Here is a 23691-nt window from a genome sequence, read left to right as displayed (position 1 = left end):
TTTTCTAACCATCAGTTGTGCATTTGTGTTAATCTTCTTTCACCTATTAAAGGACATTTGAAAATGAATGACTCTTTTTTCTGGGGTGTTGTGGGGTTTCCGGGCTGTATGGCCATGTTCCAGTAGCATTTTCTCCTGACGTTTCGCCTGCATCTGTGGCTGGCATCTCCAGAGGATCCTCTGAAGATGTCAGCCACAGATGCAAGATAAACGTCAGGAGAAAATGCTACTAGAACACGGCCATACAGCCCGGAAACCTCCACACTGTTTCACCCTTCTCACTTAGACACAGTGTGAAACAGACTTTTCTCTGTGATACACCTCTGAAGATGCCAGCCACAGATGCAGGCGAACCATTAAGAACAAAATCCACCAGACCATGGCCACACAGCCCGGAAAACCCACCAGAACCATGTCCTGCCTTCTTCCTCATTGGAATTAATCTGAACAGGTTTCAGCTGAACTATTGGTGATCATCATCAGAAGATAAAAGGATTCATCTCAGGGGCCTCCAATATTTTTGAGCCTGTGGGCACTTTGGGAAGTCATAAGATCTACAATGTGTTCCAAGCAGCACGTCAAATCTAGAAAACACCATGGGAATGAGTAAAACCTTCTAAGCTTGTTTGTATTGTTGGGATACTTCATCTAGTTATGAGTCAAGGAGATTTTGGAGTGGGAACACATACCAGTTCCATCAGACACACTATGAACAAGATCCCAAATAATCTCAAGGAACAACTCTGTCCATGTTACTATTCTGAAACAATTAATACCTCTTTCTTTCAAAGAGCTTTTCCTTCAAAAGATTCTTCATCATTTGCCAACAGGAGCATGGGTATAGGACTATGCTGGAAGGTTTCAGTTTCCCAAGTTCTACGGACCAGGCTAAAAGGTTGCTATGGTGAAGGACTTTGCAGGTACCGGTACTTTCCCAATCCAGGCATGTTCTCTTGGGCTTTCACACAACGTCACAATTTATACATCCAAATAAAGTCACATATAATATTGCTCTTTCTTACCTTGTCTCAGTCTCTTTGGGTATCACAGCTGTTCCATAGCCAAAAGCTTTCTTGTCAGGTGTTGAGGGAACTACCTCAGCCATGCCAGGAAACCCCATCGCATTCCGTGGTTTTCCTTCCACAAACACAGGTGTTCCTGGGTCTTTCTTAAGGGACTGGCGACTAGGAGATGACCTCTCGAGATGAAGAGTGTGAGGAGACACTTGGGCGTTGTGGTGGGTATGAATGTCTATCATTCGCATGTCGGTCACTCGGTGAGGAGAGGCAGGAGGTGTTTTGGAGCCCAGAGTCGGCAAGTGACTGTCTGGGTATTTCCTTGATTTCTGCCGGTACAGCGACTGTTCCATAATTTCGGGCTGCATAGAAGGATTACAGTAAGTGTTTGAAGACCTTATGGTGCTACGATGGTAAGCAATGACATGGTCAGGGACGTCAAGAGGGTGCCCTGTGTGTGAACCTGCGATGCTCATTCTACCCTCGTGGTACAGGTATGGGTCGGCGTAGAGTCCCTCATTTCGAAAAAGAGTTAGGTTTTTGCTACTGAGGTCCTCATCAGGTTTCACGTCCCTCCTTTCCAAAATGGCGCTAGGACTTGGGGAGATGGGTCTTGATGCTGATATGTTTGAAAGCCGGTCCCTGGGAATTGTCGCATTGCCAGGACCACTGACTGGCCTGACAGTGCCATAGGGGATCCTGGATGGAGAAGGGGGCATTGAATGGGGCACCGGAGTGGCAGGGGGAGAGGTTGGAAGTGCATGAGGAGCATGTGTAGCAGATCCTGGCCGAGAAGCATTTGAGTAGATGTCTCTCTGCATCTGCAACATAAAGAAATCCAATTAAGGGCCATTGTTCTGGGTTAGCATAGTCACCGCTTCAGTGACACGGCAGTATTCTTTCCCCCAAACAATGCAGCCCTTTAAAACATGAGACTTGAAACATTTAAAGAAGACAAAAAACTGGCTCTTAGTTCAAATATTTTAGATACTTTCCTGGATATCATTTGTAACAATATGACATACTGAACTTCATTATTATATACACATTAACATCTATATTATTTGCATCAACAGAGTCCAGTCAATGAATATTAGATCCCGATTTTGATGTGTTCCACAAAGTGAAAAAAAAACAACATAAGCATGTTCATGTATCCAGAAGAGTGAACCATATCATGCTATTTTGGGAGATACAGTAGAAGAGCTGTGGTTCAATGGAAGAGCCTCTTATTTTGAAAGCAGAAGATCCCAGATTTAATCCCTGGCATCCCCCAGTTAAAAGAGACCAGCCCGCAGGTGACTTGAAAGAATGTACCTGACAGCCCAGACAGCTGCTGTGTGTCTGAGCACATTCTGATTATGATGGACCAATAGTCTGATAAGACAGCTTTATGGGTGCTTCTGTGTGGAAGGTGAGGGGAGAATCACACAAATCTCCTGATGCAAAATTGAAATGCGGACACTGAGAATCCAAGAGTGAACTGCGGATGATTCAGAAGAATCCACATTTGGATTATACCACATTGATCACCTGCCATCCAGATATGCTGAAAACCTATATTCATGTCAGATCAGTTTTACACACTGAACCCTCCCAAACAGAAAATCTAATAGCTAAAATAACACACCCACAGATATCATAAGGGTTATACTGGTAGAATATGTCCTCAATCAGAGGCAGGGGTTTTCGGCCTTGACACCAGCCTGGAGGAACTCTCTGTTGATGAAACTCAGGCCCTGAGGGACTTGATTCAGTTCCACAGAGCTCTAGGATGGAGATAATATTACATTGGGCCTATGTTTGAGGGCAGCGATGGTTGTACATCAGTTGGCCTCCCTGTTGGACTTTCTCAGCGAATGATCCCCTGCTATTTGTTTTGTGCTGTACCTATTCTGTTATTATATTGCTGCTGCTAGTACACACAGGGACACATTTGGCTGCTCCCTCCCCCTCCCCCACCCAGGAGTGAGTGTAAGTGTGGAGCTGGAATCTTCACCTCAAACCTGCTTGGGTTGCTTCAGCTGCCACTGTGGCCACCAGCTGCTATCAGTTGCCTGTGGCCATGCCTTCCATGCACCCTCAGTCCCCCCCCCCCGCCTTAAAGGACACCTCTACTCTTTCCCTCCCTCCCTCACCTTCTCCTTTGTTAAGGGAAGACTGAGGATGCCATCTTTTTGTAATTTAGACATCTTATTAATCTTGGGTTTTATAGCTTTACATTGGCTTGTGTGACCTGTTTTATTTAATTATATAGACTACGATTAGCTGCTCTAAGCCCAACTTTTTGTTGGGGAGAGTGGGATAAAAGTTGGATCAATGAATACATAAATTACTGTACACCCCACCTTTCTTCCAAGGAGCTGAAGAAACATGGGGGGTCCAAGCTGGTGTCCTACTGGGGTTCTGACCAGACCTAGAACTGATCACCAAACTTGCTATATCATATACCTTCAGAACACACCCCAAGAGTACCGGGATATTTCTTTGTGGAGAATGGAGGTTGAAGGACATTCAGTGATACCAAGCATTCTTGAAGACATTCATCACACACACCTCCAATCCTTAGCACTTCATTTGATAACTTTGGAATCAGATTCAAAACAGCCCAGTTCCAACTTATGCAAAATTACACCAGGTGAAACCGCCAAGAAGCCCAGGTCACTCGAGGTGTGCTTCACATGTGATTCAGGCTTTACCTTCTCACAGTTTTGACTTTGACCGAGGGTTTCACCCATTGCGTAGCAATCAAAGGTTAGTCTGCATTTCTACCAAAGCATTCTTCCCCTTCTCCACCCACCAGATTATTTTCATCATGATGACAATTCTCATGCCAGAGTATACAGAGAGATATAATCGGAGCCATCAGTCTCCACAGGACCTTTATGATTAGGGTTCCAAGAGAAGGACTGAAGTTTCAAGGACTGGAGAGGGGCAGGGACAGGACAATAATGAGCAACAGCAAAAATAATTGGAAAACAGATTTGTCAGGAGGCCCAGACTCACAAAAAGAAAGCAACATGTGCAAAGATCTACAAGATACTCATTAAAGAGCAGTAATCCTGATTTTCTACGTTTCTATGTGCTTGGTATATTTGTTTGCAAATTCGAGTTAGTCCCCAGAGACTGTTTTTACTTTACATTCTCAAGCTTACCCTTAAAATTTACCAGATGTGTAACTGAAACACATTACTTGCGAATAGGGCTCTCCTTAGCAAAATCCTAACATACTTTCTCCAAGGGTGCTTCACTCAAGATCACTAGGAATCTTGCATGGAGTGATCACATTGTGGCCATATGAGCACGTAGTCCAGGAGTAACCAAAGAGCTGCCTCTTCTTGTTGGGAGAATTCAGTCCACTACAGTAACCTAAAATGAACCAAAGCCCGAAGCCGTGTTGACACTGCAGGACTTGCATGCCCTGTTCAGTCACTTCATGCGTCAGGTGAAGCAGGCTAAGCAAACGACAATATTGAAGACCACTCTTTTATTGCTGCAGCAGAAAAACACAACTCTTGTGGACTAACAGAAGATAAAATTCCTTTGCAGATAATCCCTCTAGATAGCAAACAGATGGAGATTGCCATGGCTGATAATTGTATGCCTGCATGCCAAAACACATGGCGGGCACACACCAGGCATGTGCCGGCGGTGACCCCCAACGGGTGGCCAACAATGGACTAAACAACAGGGTTGGCGGCGGAAATATTGAAGGAGATGCTGTCCTTCCCGTGTTGAACTTCTACATCGCCATTTTTGTTGCCCCCTCCTTCAGTGTAGTTACTATTAGGTGTATAGGCTATTAGGAATTGTTAGTGAATTAGTTAGGCTATTTAGTTAAAGGGACGGGCGGCTATATGGATTTTTCCTATGTTAGTTGGAGTAGTAGTAAAGGGTACTAAGTAATCTCGATAAGGTTATTCTTTGCAGCTTAGTTACCATAGAGTGATGAATTTAGTTTCTCAGGGAATTGGCAGTTTTACCCAGTTAGTTATTGGAAATGTTTGTATTGTATTGTTATTGGTTGTCTTGTTAGTAGCTTATTGGTTATGTATTGTTGTGAAGTTTTATATTGTATATTGATGCGTTGATAGCATTGTTGAGATGTATCAATATACTTCTATTGGTTGTTGTGTATTGCTGCTCTGATGTTGTTAAATTATTGATCCATTGTACGTATTGATTTATTTTTAAGTTACTAGGTATTGTATGGATTTAGCTGTACCTTTGTTAATGCTGCTGTTTTAGGTTTTTAAAGTTATATAGCCTGTGTTATCAAGTCGCCATCTGGAATTAGTTTATTTAGCCATAGGTATTTATTATTGTTATTACGTATTTTGTTATATTGTTGGAATGTACTGTTTACTGTGTTGTTAGCAGCTCTGAGCCCTTCAGGGATAGGGCGGGGTACAAATACAATTGAAATGAAATGAAAAAAAATTGACAAATGTACAGTGCAGGACACATGAATGGGGTCATGGACAGACAAGACAGATCTTTCCACAAACACGAGAAAACGGAGAAAAGTGTCAGCTTTGCAGAAAAATATGAAAAACAAATAATGGGGGGGGGGGGTTAAACCCCTACAAATGATAGAGGAAGCCTGTAGCTTTTAGAAACAGATGCCTTCAGTGGCCGTTGCTAGGCAACCACTACAGTATTATCAGGAGCAGCAGTGGTGTACTGGTTAAGAGCAGGCGTACTCTAATCTGAAGGAACCGGGTTTGATTCCCTGCTCTGCCGCTTGAGCTGCAGAGGCTTATCTGGGGAATTCAGATTAGTCTGTGCACTCCCACACACGCCAGCTGGGTGACCTTGGGCTAGGTACAGTTCTTCAGATCCCTCTCAGCCCCACCTACCTCACAGAGTGCTTGTTGTGAGCGGGGAAGGGAAAGGAGTTTGTTAGCCCCTTTGAATCTCCTTACAGGGGAGAAAGGGGGGATATAAATCCAACTCCTCTTCTTCATCATCAAGACTTCTTTTCAGTCAGGAAAAGGCATTGGGAAGGGAGCAGGGCCTTCTCCAGGGCTGTTTTTGAGGAAGAACTCATTGGGGCAAAGCCTGACAACATCCACTGGGTGAATTGCTACCATGCAAGCTGTGTGACTCACCCAGGCCCATCTGTTTGCTCTTATTCAACAACAGCCGTCCCATGAAAGACAGTGTTGTGCAGTGGTTAGTTTCAAACTAGGCTTGAATAACCACTTTGCCGGTTTAATGCTAATAATCGAGCCTAGTGGCCCAGGTCAGCCTAGATTGGGGGGGGGGCGATCCCCCCCACATGATGAGTTCTGTTTGCGTGTGCCCACAAGAGAGGGCTCTGAGTGCCACCTCTGGCACCCGTGCCATAGGTTCGCCACCACTGGTCTAACCTATCTCAAAGGATTGTTGTGAAGATAAAATGGACGAAAGGAGAGTGCTTTAAACCACTTCGAGTCCCTATTGTAGAAAAAGGCAGGATAACAATGAAGTAAATAAACAATAAATATAGCTGAAGATTGGAGGCAGATAAAAGGAAGGTGGGAGGGATGGATGGAGAGAAGGAAGCAGGGAAAAGTGAAGATATGGGAACTGCCAGGAGGAAGGAAAGAGGAAATAGTGTGGGAAGGGGATACAGGGATAAACAAAATGCCCTCTGCAAGCCAGGAAAACCAGACCCAGGAGAGTTCAGCAGACAAGCTGTACAGTGATTGCCTCCTTGTGTATAAGCAGAGAAACACAAGGAGACCCCACAACAACCACACCGCGCAATGACGAGCCCTGAGGTAAGCATTCTGTGCATAACGGGCCTGTGAGAATTATGTAAAACCTTGCTCCCTGACATTTTATGGTTGGCTCTTCCTCCGGTGAAAGTCATTTTTCATTGCATCTACCACCCTGTGTAAAAATTCCAAAGATGCCTGAAGGCTCAAAAAGCTTAGGGACCCCTGAGTTAGGATCTGGGAGACTCAGGTTCAAATCTCCACGCTTCCATGGAAACTTGCTGGGTGACCTTGGGCCAGTCACACTCACGCATATCCACCCTCTCTCTTTCTCTCAGTCTAACCTACCCCACAGGATTGCTGTGAAGATACAATGAAGAATGATGAAAACTGCTTTGAATCCCTATTGTGGACAAAAGCAGGATATAAATGAAGCATATAAATGTTCAATATACCCAAAGATAGCATATAAAAAGTTGGCTGGTGGATGAGAAGGAGAGAAGGGAATAGGGAAAGGGCAGAAGGTCTGGAGGCTGCCAGGAGGAGGAAAAGTCTGAATAATGGGCAGATAGGGATACAGGGGAAAGTGAGGTGCCCATTCAAGTCTTTGAAGTTACTACACAGAGCAACTGAGGCCAAGCTTGGCAATTAGCACCCTACAACAGAGCCTGAAAGATGGCATGTAGCAACTCAGCCAGAGTTTTCCTGCCTGGTGGGAGAGACAAGGAGGGAAAGGTGAAGGCTGAGCAAAACTTTGGAACTCCTTCCCCAAGGAGACTATCAATCTATCAATGGCTTTCACCAGCACGTGAACGTCTCTCACACCCCCAAGAATGGATAATGGCCCTCCTGCAAGTGCCATGGGTTTGCAATTTAATGTTACATTTTAACTGTATTTTAATAGTTTAAATGTTTTTATGTTCACCAACTTGTGGATATGATTAGGTGGAAAGGTAGCATAAAGAAGAAGAAGAAGAAGAAGAAGAAGAAGAAGAAGAAGAAGAAGAAGAAGAAGAAGAAGAAGAAGAAGAAGAAGAAGAAGAAGAAGAAGAAGAAGAAGAAGAAGAAGAAGAAGAAGAAGAAGAAGAAGAAGAAGAAGAAGAAGAAGAAGAAGAAGAAGAAGAAGAAGAAGAGTAGCAGTTTTGGATTTATATCCCCCTTTCTCTCCTGCAGGAGACTCAAAGGGGCTGACAATCTCCTTGCCCTTCCCCCCTCACAACAAACACCCTGTGAGGTGGTAGGGCTGAGAGAGCTCCGAGAAGCTGTGACTAGCCCAAGGTCACCCAGCTGGCATGTGTGGGAGTGTACAGGCTAATCTGAATTCCCCAGATAAGCCTCCACAGCTCAGGCGGCAGAGCGGTGAATCAAACCTGGTTCCTCCAGATTAGATACACGAGCTCTTAACCTCCTATGCCACTGCTGGTGGGTGTGTTGGGCAGAAGGAAGCAAGGAAAAGTAAAAGGCTATGGAAGATGCCAGAGAAAGGAAAGAGGAAATAGTGGAGGGTCGGGGTCCTTTCCGCACAAGTTGTGTAGAACGTTTCCAGAATGTTTTTGATCCCCCCCCCCCTTTACCATGATGATTGTCTGCACTCACCCCTCCAAATATTTTATGGCCGTCGTAATATTTATTTTTTTGCTAATTTGTAGAAAAAATGCTTTTTGATCCACTTATTTGATTCTTTGTAGATCTGTTTAATCGATGCTTCCTTAATCCACCAAAACATCAAAAAGCCCACAGGAAACAATGAAAATGAAGAAAGGTGAGGGAAAGGAATAAAGTAAGGAACGCACAATAATGGACAAGGTACCAAGGGGAAAGTTGGGTGACGGTATGAGGGCATGGAAAACGGCCAGGCTTTTTGGCAGGAAAGCTAAAACATTTTAAGTCTGACCGCACTGCAAGGGAAGCTAGCTTAGAAATGTTTCAGCGGAAAATGTGCTTAAAGGGTTTTCAGAAACGATGGAATAAGAGGTTATTGAAACATTTTTGTTGCCAATGGGGGAAAATGAAGTGCGGAAGTCCAAGGACGAAACATTTCATTATTGTTCTGGAAACGTTCTAAATGACTTGTGCAGGAAGGGCCAGGAAAATGAAATCCCCTCCACCGTTTAATCCTTGTGGGTCTCTTGCTTGTTATTAACTATTCCTCAAAGAGAAATTGATTTGTTTTAACAGCCAAATGCTGGTGTTCCATCACTGGAGTGCCTGATGTGTATGTCAGCCTTGAAAAACCACTGTGAGAGGATCCAATCTGAATCAGAGTCCTGGTGTGTCAAAGATGTGGGGGGAAATTTCAGACTGGAGAAGACATGCAAAGGGGAAGGATTCACCTTCCCACCTCACTCTTCTTCACAGCTAAATTCCTTGTCTTCAGCTATAATCACAGAAAGCTACAGTGCTGCATAGCAGACAGAGCATCAGACTACAAGCAGGTGCAAGCTCCCACTCTGCCCCAGAGTTCCCTAGATGACCATGGGCAAGTCACTCTCTCAGCCTAATCTATCTCACAGCAATTCTATGAGGACAAAATGGAGGTGAAACAAATACATTGCCCTGAGATTCTGGGAGAAGGGTAGGATAACAGCGTGATCGATGCGTAGTTTGGCCCTCAGTACTCAATCTTTGGTGAAATGGTGCTGTCTGACAGATCTGTAATTACACACCCCAACTTGTTTTTGAGGATGCTTTACTGGGTGCATTTCTAACTCTCCATAGCATATTATGGGGCAACTGCCTGTTCAGATTCTGAGTGAGACATTCAAGCTAACCTTTAACACACACACACACACACACACACACACACACACACACACACACACACACACACACACGCACGCGTATACACAGCTGGTTGTTACTACTATTTGCCTATTTTTTAAAAAAAATTCCATTGTTTTTCATGCCCAAGCCAATTCTTATGTATGCATGCTTGGATCAAGTGTTGTTCTTACGTGCCCTCTGTAATACACAACAATTTAGTACCTCTGCAATACTGAATGTCCCACCGGGAAAATAAATCAGACCCCTGACAGTTTATTTCCCTGCTGGAGTGCTTTCATTTCATTCCTAAAGTCAAGGAAATCGGAACGTCGCTAGCCTCTTGCCTACAAATCACAGCCATTCATAATTTTATTATAGCTATCAGCACACAAATGAAAAGAATCTTTCCCCCAAATATTCCTTTCAGCTTAGCTGTTGTCTCTCAGACCCTTTTATTAATGCCTTTATTTATTAGATGTTGATAAAACAAATAATGTAGCCACTTCTATGAGCTGAAAACACACCGAGGCACAGGAGAAACTGCAAGGCAGACAGTCCTCCCTTCAAAGTTCTTAATTTGGAAATAATGAAAGCCACTTACGTTAATGCAATCACCATTTCTAGAGGACAATCCACATATCTTTTGCTGTCCAAGTTTTAAAGGCTCGTTGTGGAACGAGACTTTCTCACATCCACCTTCTTGGGAGAAGATTTCATGCGTTCTTCAGAAGGCTCTTCAGTCCTTCTGCTTGCATGAAGCGTGGGTCATCTTGCTTCCTCCAATCCTCCAAACAGCGCTGCTTCAATAGGCTAAAAGCACTTTTCCACATGACAAGTCTTCAGATTCTCCTCCCCTTAGAAATCGGTCACCAAATAACGCCCCCCCCCCCCCTACATCGCTGGCATGTCATCCAGCCACAAACTGTGCAAAATACCAGCTTGCATATCAGATGCGGAACAAGCCACGTGTATACCAGGGCAATAAACCTGAAAAAAACAACACAGTCCTGGAGAATCTTCCCAAGTGAGGGGGAAACCGGCAAGGAACAAGCAGATAAACAACTCCACTAAGCTATGAAGTAGCTTTCATGGCATGCACAATAAAAGCACAGGGTCTCAAAGTGCTTATGTTTCAATAAAAGTAAGACGCCAGAAGCCTAAAGAAAAACCTCATGGCCCGTCCGATTGGAACAGCTTCCAAAAACAAAACAGCCCAGTTTGCTTGCAAGCCATGAAGTGAGAAACCATTCCTCTCCTTGAACTAGAAGGCTGACTACTAATTAACTAGTTACCTTTGCTGCTTTGCCAAGCTGAACTTTGGGCAGCCATCATAAATCAATTTTGCTATCTGCAGAACATTACACAAGCAATTAAACTGGGTTGGGGAAAAAGTAAAATAAAAAAAAGCAAGTGTCAACACATTTATTTCAAACAATAGCTGAGTCACCCTCTTCCTCTATAAGGAAAGTCCTTGCAGTGTAAATGGGCACGCACACACACACAGACAGACAGACTTTTAAAATGTAACAGAATTAGCAGTCTATGGAATTCTTTCCCACAAGATGTGACTGTTAAGAATGATAGGATTAAAAATTATGAGATTAGGCATACAATGAGAACAGGTCTCCTGCATCTCTGGATAATAACCACTGGTGGGCATGGCGCCAACCAACTCTTTTTAGGAAGGAGGAGGAGCCAGGTAGGCTTCTGATTGGCTTCTGATTGGAGATTTAATTGACTGTACAGATTTTTTAAAATGTTGTCTGGACAGCAGCTGCCACTAAAGCACAAGAATCTTCACTGTGCTACTGAAATTAAACTTTGGCAATCATTTTGTAGCAGGCACCACCTTCTGCAGCAGCCATTTTGTTTCTGTGCCCACCATGCCATGTCAGAGTTCCAAATGCCCTTGCAGGCTGAAAGAAGTGGGGGGAGCTGATCTAGATACTCTGTAACTACAACATGGTTGGGATTAACTCGAAGGACCCTTCTGCACGGGCCAATAAATGCAGAGTAAAGATGGGATAAAACCCATTTTAGGGGTTAACTTCACACGGTTGCCGCCCATAGTGCAAGTCTGCCCCGCGTCTCCCCCCCAAAAATGGGTTTTCCAAGAATTGCACTATCCGCGATTCTTTAGTTTTACTGCGGGTTGCAGCTGCTCGCAAGTGAACGACGAGCCAGGAAGTGCTTTAATTGGCCACACTTCCTGGTTTTTTTTTACAGCCCCCGCCTTGTAGCAGCATAGCCACTTGGGGTCACAGGAACATCAGCTTGGCCATGAGGGTCCATACCTGCCTGCCTGTGTAGCTACGCAGCGGAGAGAGGGAGGTAAAAAAAGTCATGCCTTCGTGCAAAGACGAGCTCTGTGAGCTCCGTCCATTGCCTGCACGGAGGCATCCAAATGTGCCAACAGAAACACAGGTTGCTTTATCCTGACTGCAACCCTTCTTATTTGCCTGTGCAGAAGGGGACAGAGATCCTCCCCATGTCTTGCTTGGGAATCAGGCTGGCTCCAGTAACAGAATGCTAAATCAGACAGACTAGCAGCCTGTCCCAGCAGTACCATTCATCTGTTTTCACTGGCTGGCACAAATGCTTTTCTTAACATCACAGAGGCAACAAGTTTGCTCCATTCACTCATCACCCCAGTGATTCGCCACTGTTTGTTTAAAATTAGCTGCTTGTCATTATAATCAGGAGTTTGTGGATTCCCTAGCAGTAAAGCAGCCAAGGTAAAGCAAGAAAAAAAATGCATGAGCTACTACACATCAGAGGTCTCCAATATTTTCTTTCAGGAGAACTACTTCTGAATAATGAAAAACATCCCAAACTACCTCCTCCATCTGCTAGTTCCATCCTAGAAACAGAACTAGGAAAAGCATAGAAAATGAAGCTATCAGCTAAGAACACATCTTTGTGTCATATTTTCTTGGGTCTTCTAAGGGATGCATAAGCTAATTTCCCACAGCTAGAGGTCTACTGGTAGCTCACAAGTCATCTGTTGGAGACTGCTGTCATAAAATAATTTCCTGGGTTAATGCTATTTTTTCTCTTCAAAGAGATTTAAACAGCTTTACAAATGTGATACTGCTATACGGCTCTAATTGTGGGGTAACTTGAGGGAAGTATCGTGCCACCTTAACTTGTGAGAACATAAGAGCGCCACTGGATCAGACCAATGCTCCATCTAGCCCAACATCCTGTTTCACACAGTAGTCAACAAGATGCTGTGGAAAGCCAATGAACAGAGTCAATAAACAGAGCAACTCCACCAGATGTTGCCTTCTAGCACTGAGCTTCAGAGGTTTACTGACTCTGAATATGGCCCACTGTGACTAGTAGTCACAACACAACACAAGCCTTTATTGGCATATAAAACAGGACAACATTTTAAAACAAAACAAGGTATGACTAGTAGTCATTGATGGACCTATTCTCTATGGAGTTGTCTAGCCTTTATTTAAAGCCTTCCAAGAGAAGTTTTGCACAGCAGTGGAAGCCTCCGGAGCAACAAAGGGGCATTTCAAAAGGACCCCAACCTTTGTAGTTAAGGAAATTAACGGAGCAAAGCCATTGCTGTGGGGCAGCTCGGGGGCAGAAACCTGGCAGCCACACTGCAGCACCAGGGGCTGTGCAAAACTCCTGATTGCATGGGGGCATTCCCCGTGCCAACAGAGGGGCAATTTTTGCATACAAAATCGGCCCAGGAGAAAATGCTTGCTCAAACCAGATTAGTGACACCTTGGCCCTTCCGCACATGCAGAATAATGCACTTTCAATCCACTTTCAATGCACTTTGCACCTGGATTTTACTGTGTGAAATAGCAAAATCCCCTTGCAAACAACTGTGAAAGTGGATTGAAAGTGCATTATTCTGCATGTGCGGAAGGGGCCCAAGTTGACGGCTATCACTATCTACACTGGCAGTGAATTCCACAATTCAATTGCTCATTGAATAAAGAATTACTTCCTTTTCTCTGTCCTGCACTTATTGCCCATCAGTGTTGGTGGACGCTCCCAAATTCTAGTATTATGGAGGAAAAAAGCTCCTCCTCTCTTGTGCCTTGCCTAACAATTGATGAAGCGGCAACTGCTTTTAATACTTAACTGAATTTTTCCAGTCCCCCCTCCCCAACAAAACCATATCCTCCTCCTGCTTCAAAACCATATCCTCCTCCTGCCCAGATTTATCACCACTTTTCTTTTGACCACCAGGATGAACTAACTGGACATGCCATAACGAATGACTTGCACTTTGTCTCAGTGATCCCTTGGAAAATCACTCCCTTGGAAAATGCAGAGCTGGCCATCTTGAACCAAAGAAAATGAGAAATAGCTTTGATGTATTGGTATTTGGTCATATTTTTGTGTGGCATTCTTGTTTTCTTGGAGGCTCATTTCTCCTGTGCCTTTTATCTGATGAACCCAAAGCAAGCCCCAAGATTAACAAAAGCTTCCCTATTGAAAGGTAGACACACTCCCTATCTTACTGTTATGTAAACAGTTTCTGGGAGCAAGAATTAAATGGTTCAGCCCTACAGCTCAGTGGGAACAGTGGACTGGTTAAAGTACATGTCAATGAAAACAGGGACAGGAAGTGAATGAGTATCAGGGGTCAAGTACATGGTAGAACCAGCGACTTGAGGAATACCAGATGGGGATCAAGACTGAATATCACCTCTCCATTCTGGTCAAAGAAGAAGATATCAAGAAGGCTAAGAAAACTTGTTTGCAATGGCAGACAAGGGTGGGGCGAATGGTATTCAGACTTGGTTCTTTTGTTGCCTTAAAAATATGTGGTGAGTTCTTTAACACTGGAATTAGAAACGGTTCATATTAAAAAAATCAATCCAGCAATGGTGTGAATAGTACCATTTGAAACAGAGAGTTGTCAAATATCTGGCCCCTTCTGCACACGCAAAATAATGCATTTTCAAACCACTTTCACAACTGTTTGCAAGTGGATTTTGCCATTCCGCACAGCTTCAAAGAGCATTGAAAGCAGTTTGAAAGTGCATTATTCTGCATGTGTGGAATGAACTTCTGTGTCTGGTGGTCAGTGGATAGGAAACCTCTTGGTAACTCCTAAGTCAGGTATTTTGAGTTGTATGATGGAACAAAGGCAAAATATAAAAGCAAAAACTTAAATACCAAGGATCTCAGCAGGCTCTCCAGCCACCAAAACACCAACGTTGCTTCATTCATTTGCCTCCCCACAAATGAATCTGTACGAAGTGGCTACACAAAGCATCCCTTCTTAGTATTTGCCAAAAGTCACGAGGAGCAGCTGCCTCATGTTCCAGCGGAGGAGCGGCAAAAAGGGTCATCAACACACTTCCCACATGCTGGGGACTGTGCTGCTGTCACCATGGCAACAAGAGTTCATCTGTCACCATCCTCAATCAGTGTGATGTTGCCCTAGCACAGAAGAGGGGTCAGGCTATGTCAGGTCAAATCAGATCAGACCTCCATGTCAGGATATGTGGGTCAAGCTTTCAAATACCACCAGACAGATTTGAACAACAAAAAAATGGCATGGAAAGGAATATCTCATCCAATAACCACTGAGGGCTGCTACACGCATCATCCTTATCTGCAGTGATGGCAAGTAACGGCAGGCTCACACTTCCTTCCATGCGTTCTCCTTGTGATCAAGGAGTAGGGATGGCCCCAATTCCCTGCTGTCTGTATCTGGCCAATCACTACCCCTATTTTTGCCTTTTGTGGATGGCTTGTTAAAACTCTATTAAATTGGTTCCCTTGAGTTGTTTTTGCCATGCTTTGGGTTTCAGCTTCCACCCTCAGGGCTTCTAGAAGTTAAATCTCTGAATGGATAAATGGATAAATTAGACGGATATGTGTTTTGAGTGGACAAGTGCACTTGAGCACTCAGGGATGGATTATATAACTCCTTTTCTCTCACGGAGAAAGATTTTTTTTCAATAAAGAAAGACCTTCCCCCATCACAGGATGACTTTCTCCATTAGAAAAAGTCCTTCTCCATTGAAAGCTTCAGTCATATGATTTGGCTTAGCAGAAGGAAAGTCACAGGATCCAACCCTACAGCTTTATCCAGGCTAACGTTTCACAAACGGCAATGGCTCAGCTTTACATGAAAGAACTGATCAACGGTATATTGTAGGACAATTACATTTTTCAACAGATTAATTACCAAAGAACAAGCCCTCTTGTGGCATCTAAATCCATGATGGCTATGCTTCTGCAGAGCAAAGAATGCAAAAGACTAGCCTTCCACAGATTGTTGTAGGATACATGTGCAGGAATGTGTGTGCATGTGTGAAGTTGCAGGCAGTGATTCTTGGGGTGGAAAGTGGTGTAAACATGTATCATTACTAAAATGTTGTATGGTATGCCCTTGTCCATCATACATAGGTGCCTATATATTGAGGCTTGCATGAATAAATGTCTGCACAAGGAGGCCCCATTCATGCCATCTGTTCTTCCTAAGTTGCCAACTTCCAGGTGGGCACTGTAGTTCCACTGGAAATCTTGTCTCCACACAAAAGAGATAAGTTTCCCTGGAGAAAATGGCAGCTTCAGAGAATGGATACCCCATCTCTGCTAAGCTCCCCTCTCCACACCTGCACTCATCAGACTCCATCTCCAAATCTTCAACCTGAACTTGGATACCCTACCCCTGCCCCAATGGCTTCTGTGTGCAGAGGCTTCCTTAGGAATTTTCAAACCTATGATAATAATCGCAATGGAAGGGTGATCACAGTAAAACCTGCCAAGATGAATATTCACTGTATCTGGTTAAAGCACTGCAACATTTAGGGAACCTGCCAGATGTTTGGGGGCAATATTTAGAGGTGGCAGAATAGTGGCTTTCAACCCAAATGCCAGTATTATTGAATTTTGGTGCCAGTACTTCTCTCCAGTCGGGATGGTCTTCACTATAGTCAATCAGTGTCAGGAAAGATAAACTCTTATCTGCCGAAACTGAGTCACACTTTCACAAGTTCCTGACGCCGAAAGCCCCGTCCAAAACTGGTTCCAAGGCCGACGTTGAGACAGATTAAAAAAAACACTGTTTACAGAACTAATCTCGCTGTGTTGTTGTTTTTTTTAAAAAAAACATATTAAGACACAGTGGTATAAATAATGCATGAGTTGATGGGTTGCTGCGACTATAATTCAATCTCACGGTTCTGATAATACATACAAACCATTCATGCATCAACCGCCATTTTAATTACTTTATCAGGAGCCCTCAAGCCTTGTCTATCTTGCCCTGCAACGTACGGAATTTAATTAGTTCCTATTAGCTAGTTTTGAATGCACTAATATTGAAAACAAGGCCTTCTCCCTCTGTGTCCTCCACATTGTCACGCATAGAGACAGCAAATGGAAGGATAGGGCACCATTCTGAAGGGTTACAACTACCTCAGGCTTTGTGAGGAATGGGCCACCAGTTAGAAAATAACATCCATATAAATCAGATATTTAATTCTACACCAAACACTTCACATTACTGACCTCGTTTTGTCCCTCTGCAAATATCTTTACTACGCTCCTTGAGACATTGCGGTTTGGTACAAATTATTCTCTTTTACTTTAAAAAAAAAAAAACAATTTGCTGAGTTTAAAAACGGCCCTGAGTTTTAGGGCCATGAACAAAAATAATCATGCCACCTTTTCCCAGTCAGAGATGAAGAAAGCAACTATGGAAAGGGGCAGAAAACAGGACGGGATTAAGTTATTCTGAGGTCCTAAACTCTGCCAGGTTGGAGAGACCTCCATTGTTGGTTTGCCAACCTTCTGGTAGACTGGGAGTTCTCCTGGAATTACAAGTCATTTCCAGATGAATACAGAGATTAGGTCCCTTGGAGAAAATGACTGCTTTATAGAGGGAATTTATGGCATTTTATCCCACTGAGGTCTCTTCCTCCCAAAATTTTGCCCTGCATAAGCTTCACCTCCAAATCTTCAAGAATTTCCAAACCTGAAGTTGGCAATCTTAACCACAGCATTACACACACACAATCACACACACACACACAGAGACACACCCATAACAACTGTGCTACTGTAACACTGATATATATTAAAACATTCTTTGTATTTAGAAGCCCCTCATAATTTGAGGCTATTAACTGTGTTTCACTTAGGAATAAATTAGATGTGATGGCATTTCTAAGTCCAACTTGCCATCAAGTTGCAACTGGTTTATGGCAACCAGTGATGTAGGAATAGATTTTTTATGGGGTGGGTTCAGGGGGCGGGGCTCTGGGGGCAAGGCCGGTGGAGGGCAGAAGGGGCTGCCAGCTGCTGGCTCAGCGTGTGGGGGGGCTGGGGGGCAGAGCCCTGTCTCCAGGCAGGGGCCAGCAGGGGCAGAGCCCTACCCTGCGGCAGGGGAGTGCTCAAGCAAGCCACACATGTAATGAGGGGGTTGAACCCATGAACCCCCCCTTATCTATGTCCTTGATGGCAACCTCAGCAAGGAGCTTCCAGGACTTAGTTTGCCATTGTCTTCCTCTGCAGGATCTTCCTTGGTGGGATCCCATCCAAGCTAAACTTCCAAGATCTGTCAAGATCAGGCTACTATGGCATGCTGCCTTCCCTCTCTTTACCATCTAGCACTTCCTAAAAGCTTCTTAAGTTGAAAGAAGAGACAACACTTTACGATTCAAGGAGCAAGCAAAATTCTGTGTTCTGAGAGGCAGAGTTTAGCAACTGCTGCCAAACTGTTCAGCTAGTGTACTGCATAGTGGGGGTGACCAGCCAGTTTTGATAATGGATCAGGGGAGGAATGTGTTAGCAATGTAGTGTCAACACTAAATTCAAACATAAATTTTAAAGAAAAATAACTATTGTTTAAGCCAGGAGACTGTGTCTTGGTGCCCTGGTCTATTGTCACCTTGACATTCTGATTCAAGAACAAAGAATGTAGTATAATCTGGAGTATAAAATGCGTGCACACACATGTGAGTAAAAATAGAGGGTTCCAAACAGCCACGAGTAGAGACATTGTCAGTAAATGAGCTTGTTTCTTTGAGAACATATTTCAGGGATAATAGATCCTAAACTCACTTCATGCCCAGATTTGTTGATATGACCCAGGGGCCAAACAGGCTATAAGCAAGATGAAAGGCAGAATATAAATTCTGAGAGAAACAAGGGCTCTAGGGGGCTCATCATGTTCATTTGTAGATAAATAAGTCTGATAATAACTGCAAGTATGTTACATTGAGAGGTGAGAGTAGGACAAAGTTTCACAGAAAAACACATATTACAGTAATCATAGGGCTGACCTCCAAAATGGCTGCCACATCTGAAGTCATCCTATCCCCACTGACTTAGATCTGATGTCATTACATCACTGTTCCTCCACTTCACCCAGCAGCAGACAATGATGTGAAAATATGGGTAATGACAACAGGATGCAGTTCAGTTATATTACAATAGCAAAAGGTAACAAGTCAACATGGTGGGCTGCCATTTTGGGTATAGGCCTGTGTTTCTTAAAACATGTAAGATCCAAGATAACCACAACGGCAACCATCTGGAATTTGGTGTTCCTGTAAACAGTGGCTGCCACTTGAGGACAACAACTGAAGATTCCAATCACTAGGTGTTAAAGTAAGCTCTAAAAGTTCAGTCTACATGTATTTGCTTTTCTCTGCCTGCCTCAAAATAGAAGGCATTTTCTTCCTTCAGATCAACATGATGATGTCTCGAACTGTCCTGACAAAAGCTAAGAGTCTCTAATCTCCTCCCCGCATCCCACTTGTCAGCAAAGAAGAAAAGAAGAACCTATTTTTCCCCTCTGTTCTTTTTTCCTATCTGTTTCATCTGTGTGTGTTCATTCACATTCACCTCAGCAAAAGGTTACCAGTGTAACAGTCAAGATGAGAAACCCTTTATTTACCGTGTTTGCATCCCACCTTTCCTACAAGGAACAGAATGTCATATGGGATATAACCTCATTTTATCTTTCACAGCAAAGCTGTGATGTAAAAATAAACAGGAGTCTTAAAGACTAACGAAATGCAGTTGCCTTGGGAGCCTTGAATGGACAGAAAGGAGGCATATAGACGTTAATTTTATTACAGTGTACATTTTTGTAGATTAGAGCCCACATTTTCAGTTTCATATAGCAGATTCTCTAACTTGCTGAAGTTTCTCAGCAAGGTTTACATTTGAGAAGAAATTTGAACTTGCGTCTTCCCACAGTTCAGGCCCATTTAATTCCAAACTTGCATCTGTACTGTTACTATAAATATATCAACTAGGAATGAAGCTGGTTTTGTATAAAGGCAACTTTTTGTTATGAGAATTAAATAAAATCTAGAGATTTGCTGCAAAATTTACAACTGGCCACCTACCAGTGCAAATTTGCATATGAACTCTCCAGGGTGAGGTACAAACAACATTTGGGTTAAATGTTCAAATTTATAGGTGACTTGCAAATAACACATCATAAAGCTTAAGTTCTTGTTGGGTTCAGAGATAATCACACTCTCCTTGGGAGGCTCAGAGGACAGGGGTTCGCAAACTCGTGGGAGTTTCAGATACCATGGATGTCTGTCCCATCAGCCCCTGCCGGCATGGTCAATTGGCTATGCTGGCAGGGGCTGATGGGATTTGTAGTCCATGAACATCTGGAGAGCCGCAAGTTGCAGACCCCTGACATAGGAGAACAACGCTTGTCCTACATATCAAATCTCAGTGTAGCAGTAGAGAAATTCATATGGGCAGAACATGTGGGCACAACAGGGATTTGTCCCAACGGGAAATGTTGAAACAGATGTTCTACATGCACTTGCAGCTGAGTCAATGTGCAATTTGCGAATCTAACTTGAAGTAACAGGAAAACCTCAGAAGTCTGAAGTGCTTAGATTCTGCCTCTTTGATGCCAGTTGTCTAAGTTTGTTTGTTTAAAATATTTATATACCACTTTTCTGCTATACCTTTGAAGCCAAGAGCAGGAGAAACAAGAAAAGCTCACTGTTTGCTCATCTTTCAGTGCTGTCCCATGGCACCACGAGAGCTACCTTCCATGGGAATCACCGATGTATCTCTTGGAACATTTGGACAAAAGGCAGACAGTGTAAAGATGGGAATCTTCTTGTGCCCCACCAAAATGCTTCCATCATCCCTACATAAAGGAGCCATGTGGGAAGAAGAGAAACAACTGTCTACAGTAATATATAAATTTGTATTTACTGAGGACCAACTACAATTTCTATCAATATTTACACCCTTAACTGGTTGTCCAGTAGGGCCAAAAGCAGACTTATAACATTCTAAACCCTCTGACTTCAATGGGTTTAGAAGTCTAACTATTTAGGATTGCATAGCTGGGTATACACGGCTGTTCTGCTGCAGCATGTACTACAACAGATGTAGGTATAAACAACAGCAGTAATTTCTGCTTAATTCATAACAGATGTATGAAGAATTAATCAAGTCATGATTAGTCACCTAAAGAGCATACCATTTGTCACCGGAGAGTTCTTTAATCAGATGCCACCTCTAGATTTAAGGTTTTGGACTGCGCAGGACTTGGTTCCATTTAAGCCTGCCCAGAGGCATAGCTCCAAGGGGGCGGAGGGGAGCACGACAAACCGGGTGCACGTCCTTGCGGAGGTGTGGCGAGGGCATTCCGGAGGTGTGGTAGGGCGGGGCGAGGATGCTCCAGGACGGGACGGGGGCATGGCAGGGGCAGAGGATGCACCAGTGCACTGGGCGCTTTCCCCCCTCGCTCCACCCCTGAGCCTGTCCTCAACCCATTGTTTGCTGCTCCTACCACCCCGTCCTAAGTCTACAGACAATCTGGCCTCTGTTTTGGTGGTTAGAATGAAAGAGAGCTTGCTTCCTCCAGGTATTTATCTTTGCTCCTTTATTTCCATCTTCAAAAGTGCCTGAACGCTTAGTTAATCCTCCGACTGCATTTAGGGGATTCACTTTCTCTTTATTCCCCTGTATTCTTCCATTCTTCCCATTACTTTACGAGAAGATTCTTCTCTATACGTGGTTTCAACTGTACAATGTAAAAAGTTCATGGAACACCACAGTCATTACAGCCCATTTTGGTTAGGGCACAGTGCCACAGCGTTAACCTAACACAGGCATTCCTATATCCTTATTTACAAGCCCAGAGAACTGAGTCATAAGTCTACCATATTTTCCCTCTATCCACCCACGCAACACACTCTGTTTTGACCCCTGACTTTCCCTTCCCACCCATATCTATGTTGTGAGTTTGGGATGAGCTAAGAGTTTGGGCTTCCTTGGTGACTGGTTTCCTCCCTTCGCCCTCATTAGTTTACAGTTCTTTTGCTATCATTTGCAGAAGATCTGTTTTCAGTGACAGCAGCTCCCCTGGCATGCCGAGGGGGTTTGTTTGCGGTGCAGAGAATCTCCACTGCTTTCTGATTGGCCTGCATCAAAGGCACACAGAACACCATGTTCAAAACTCATGACCCACAGTTGAGGTACAGGACGTTTTGCATACAAAAAAATAAACCACAGGCACAACAGTAATTAGGCTTACAGAAGAGCAATTGACATCAAAGACTATGTGTGTAACAGTTGTTTTCTCCTGCCAAACATACTGTGAGCTCACAAGCTATCTACCAGCAACAGCCTGAATAGTTCTACCCCTGGTTGACCAAAGCAAGACTTGGGCTGACTTTACAGGCTGTCCATTTTTGCGTCTAGTCTGATTTTCATAGAGTGCTTCAGTCTTTCTTCGTCCTTCACTGATAAAACAAGACAAGAAGGCCCCAAAAAGAAGTTTTTTTAAAAAAAAGTTTGAACCACCAACCTACAAACAAGAATGTTATGAAAACTTCTCTCTAAACCTTCCCAGAGAGCAGAGCACAAGAGAAGCAAAACCCTCAGCCATAATGAGTTAAAGAATGGCAAATAGCAGTATTATATATAAACACAGACCAAAGTGGCACATTTCATTTTTTTTCCTCCTGAAAGGCCACACAGTGTTATAATTATATTTCTGGGTTGCCAATATCTACAGTTACCTCATCTACATAATGTGAACTCAGCCAACCCATAAGCTATTAGGTCCATCGGAATAAGCATTTCAAAACCATCACTGATTTCTTTTTAAAGCATGAAAGGTGCAGACCTCCAGAGAGAGCTAGTAATTATAGCAGCACTCTAGTACCTATTGGTTTGTTTTTTCTAGCACAGCAGCTCTGAGTTGGACAGTAAAAACAGACACTTGGCTGCATGGGGCAATTAAGCCTTAGAGGGGCTTGTACATATGTGGGTTTGTATGTCGGAGGGGCTCATCTCAACAGATAACGGATCCTACAAATAATCAGGAGACAAGATTGCTCAAACTGCCTTGTTTAGGATCTTTAAATGATGGCCCCATCATTTAAACTCAGAATCAGAAACATAAGTGCACAGCACATACATACATACCTTCCCCCGTCTCCCCATTTGTCTCTCCTTACAGTACGGAATTCTCTGCAACAGCATGTTTTAGCTCCCAACTGTTAAGAGCAGCAATCAATTGCAGAACTTCTTTAGAAGTTCAAAAAAAATAGATACTTCACTCTTCAATGACACAAAATTACGGCTATTCCGAAGAATGTGGAAGGGTGATGCTACATGCTCAGCATCTAGTTGACCATCTGATTTGGGGTCCCGTTGGCTAGTGGCCATGCTCTGTTAGCTTTCTTTGTTGTGTGTGGATTGGCTTTCTTGCTTCTTAAGCCACTTAAGACTGTTTTACTAATAGTACTTTTTGACTGCACACCCATCTGTAAGAGGAAGACACACGACAATGGACACAGGAAAGGTAGGATACAACCTGATGTGTATTAATCAGTGATGCAATGAATGTGTCTCCATTCCTTCTCTTTTGCTCGTAACACAATAATACAAAATGACAATTAGTTTAACACTACCACTCCACTCAGCAAAATGTGGAGCTGTCCTACAGCACATGAAAACTGTTTTTGGAGGAAGAGCCTCTTACACTGGAGGAAGTCTCCTCAGGACAGAGGAAGGCACACTGCGATGGACATAGGAAGGGTAGGACACAACCTGATGCTTACTAATCAGTGATGCAATGAATGTGTTGTGTGGATGTTTAATTTGGACCAAGGATTACTGAAAAAGGCAAGAAAGAGAATGCCAGAGAGGAGGTCCAGGGACTGCAGCTTGGGTTCAAAGACTTTTTAGAGATGAGGAGGGGGAGTGTGGAAGTA

At 43.5% G+C, this 23691-nt stretch overlaps 1 protein-coding gene across 14 annotated transcripts in view; it reads right to left on the bottom strand.

Annotated features, from left to right (window-relative positions):
- Nucleotides 1-23691, bottom strand: part of KIAA1217 (KIAA1217 ortholog) — a 443164-nt gene that overhangs the window by 46583 nt on the left and 372890 nt on the right. For 13 of the 14 annotated variants that reach the window (XM_048510261.1, XM_048510271.1, XM_048510272.1 and 10 more), the window contains one exon: nt 1023-1837. In XM_048510261.1, the coding sequence (XP_048366218.1) occupies nt 1023-1837 (815 nt within the window). Of the gene's footprint in view, nt 1-1022; nt 1838-10082; nt 10283-23691 lie in introns of those variants that run through there. The other variant, XM_048510270.1, reaches the window with a different exon arrangement.

Source organism: Sphaerodactylus townsendi, linkage group LG11 (genome assembly GCF_021028975.2).
Source record: "Sphaerodactylus townsendi isolate TG3544 linkage group LG11, MPM_Stown_v2.3, whole genome shotgun sequence".
Taxonomy (NCBI): Eukaryota; Metazoa; Chordata; class Lepidosauria; order Squamata; family Sphaerodactylidae; genus Sphaerodactylus; species Sphaerodactylus townsendi.
Note: the sequence above shows the minus strand (reverse complement) of the source record. Positions and strands in the feature narration are given on the sequence as shown.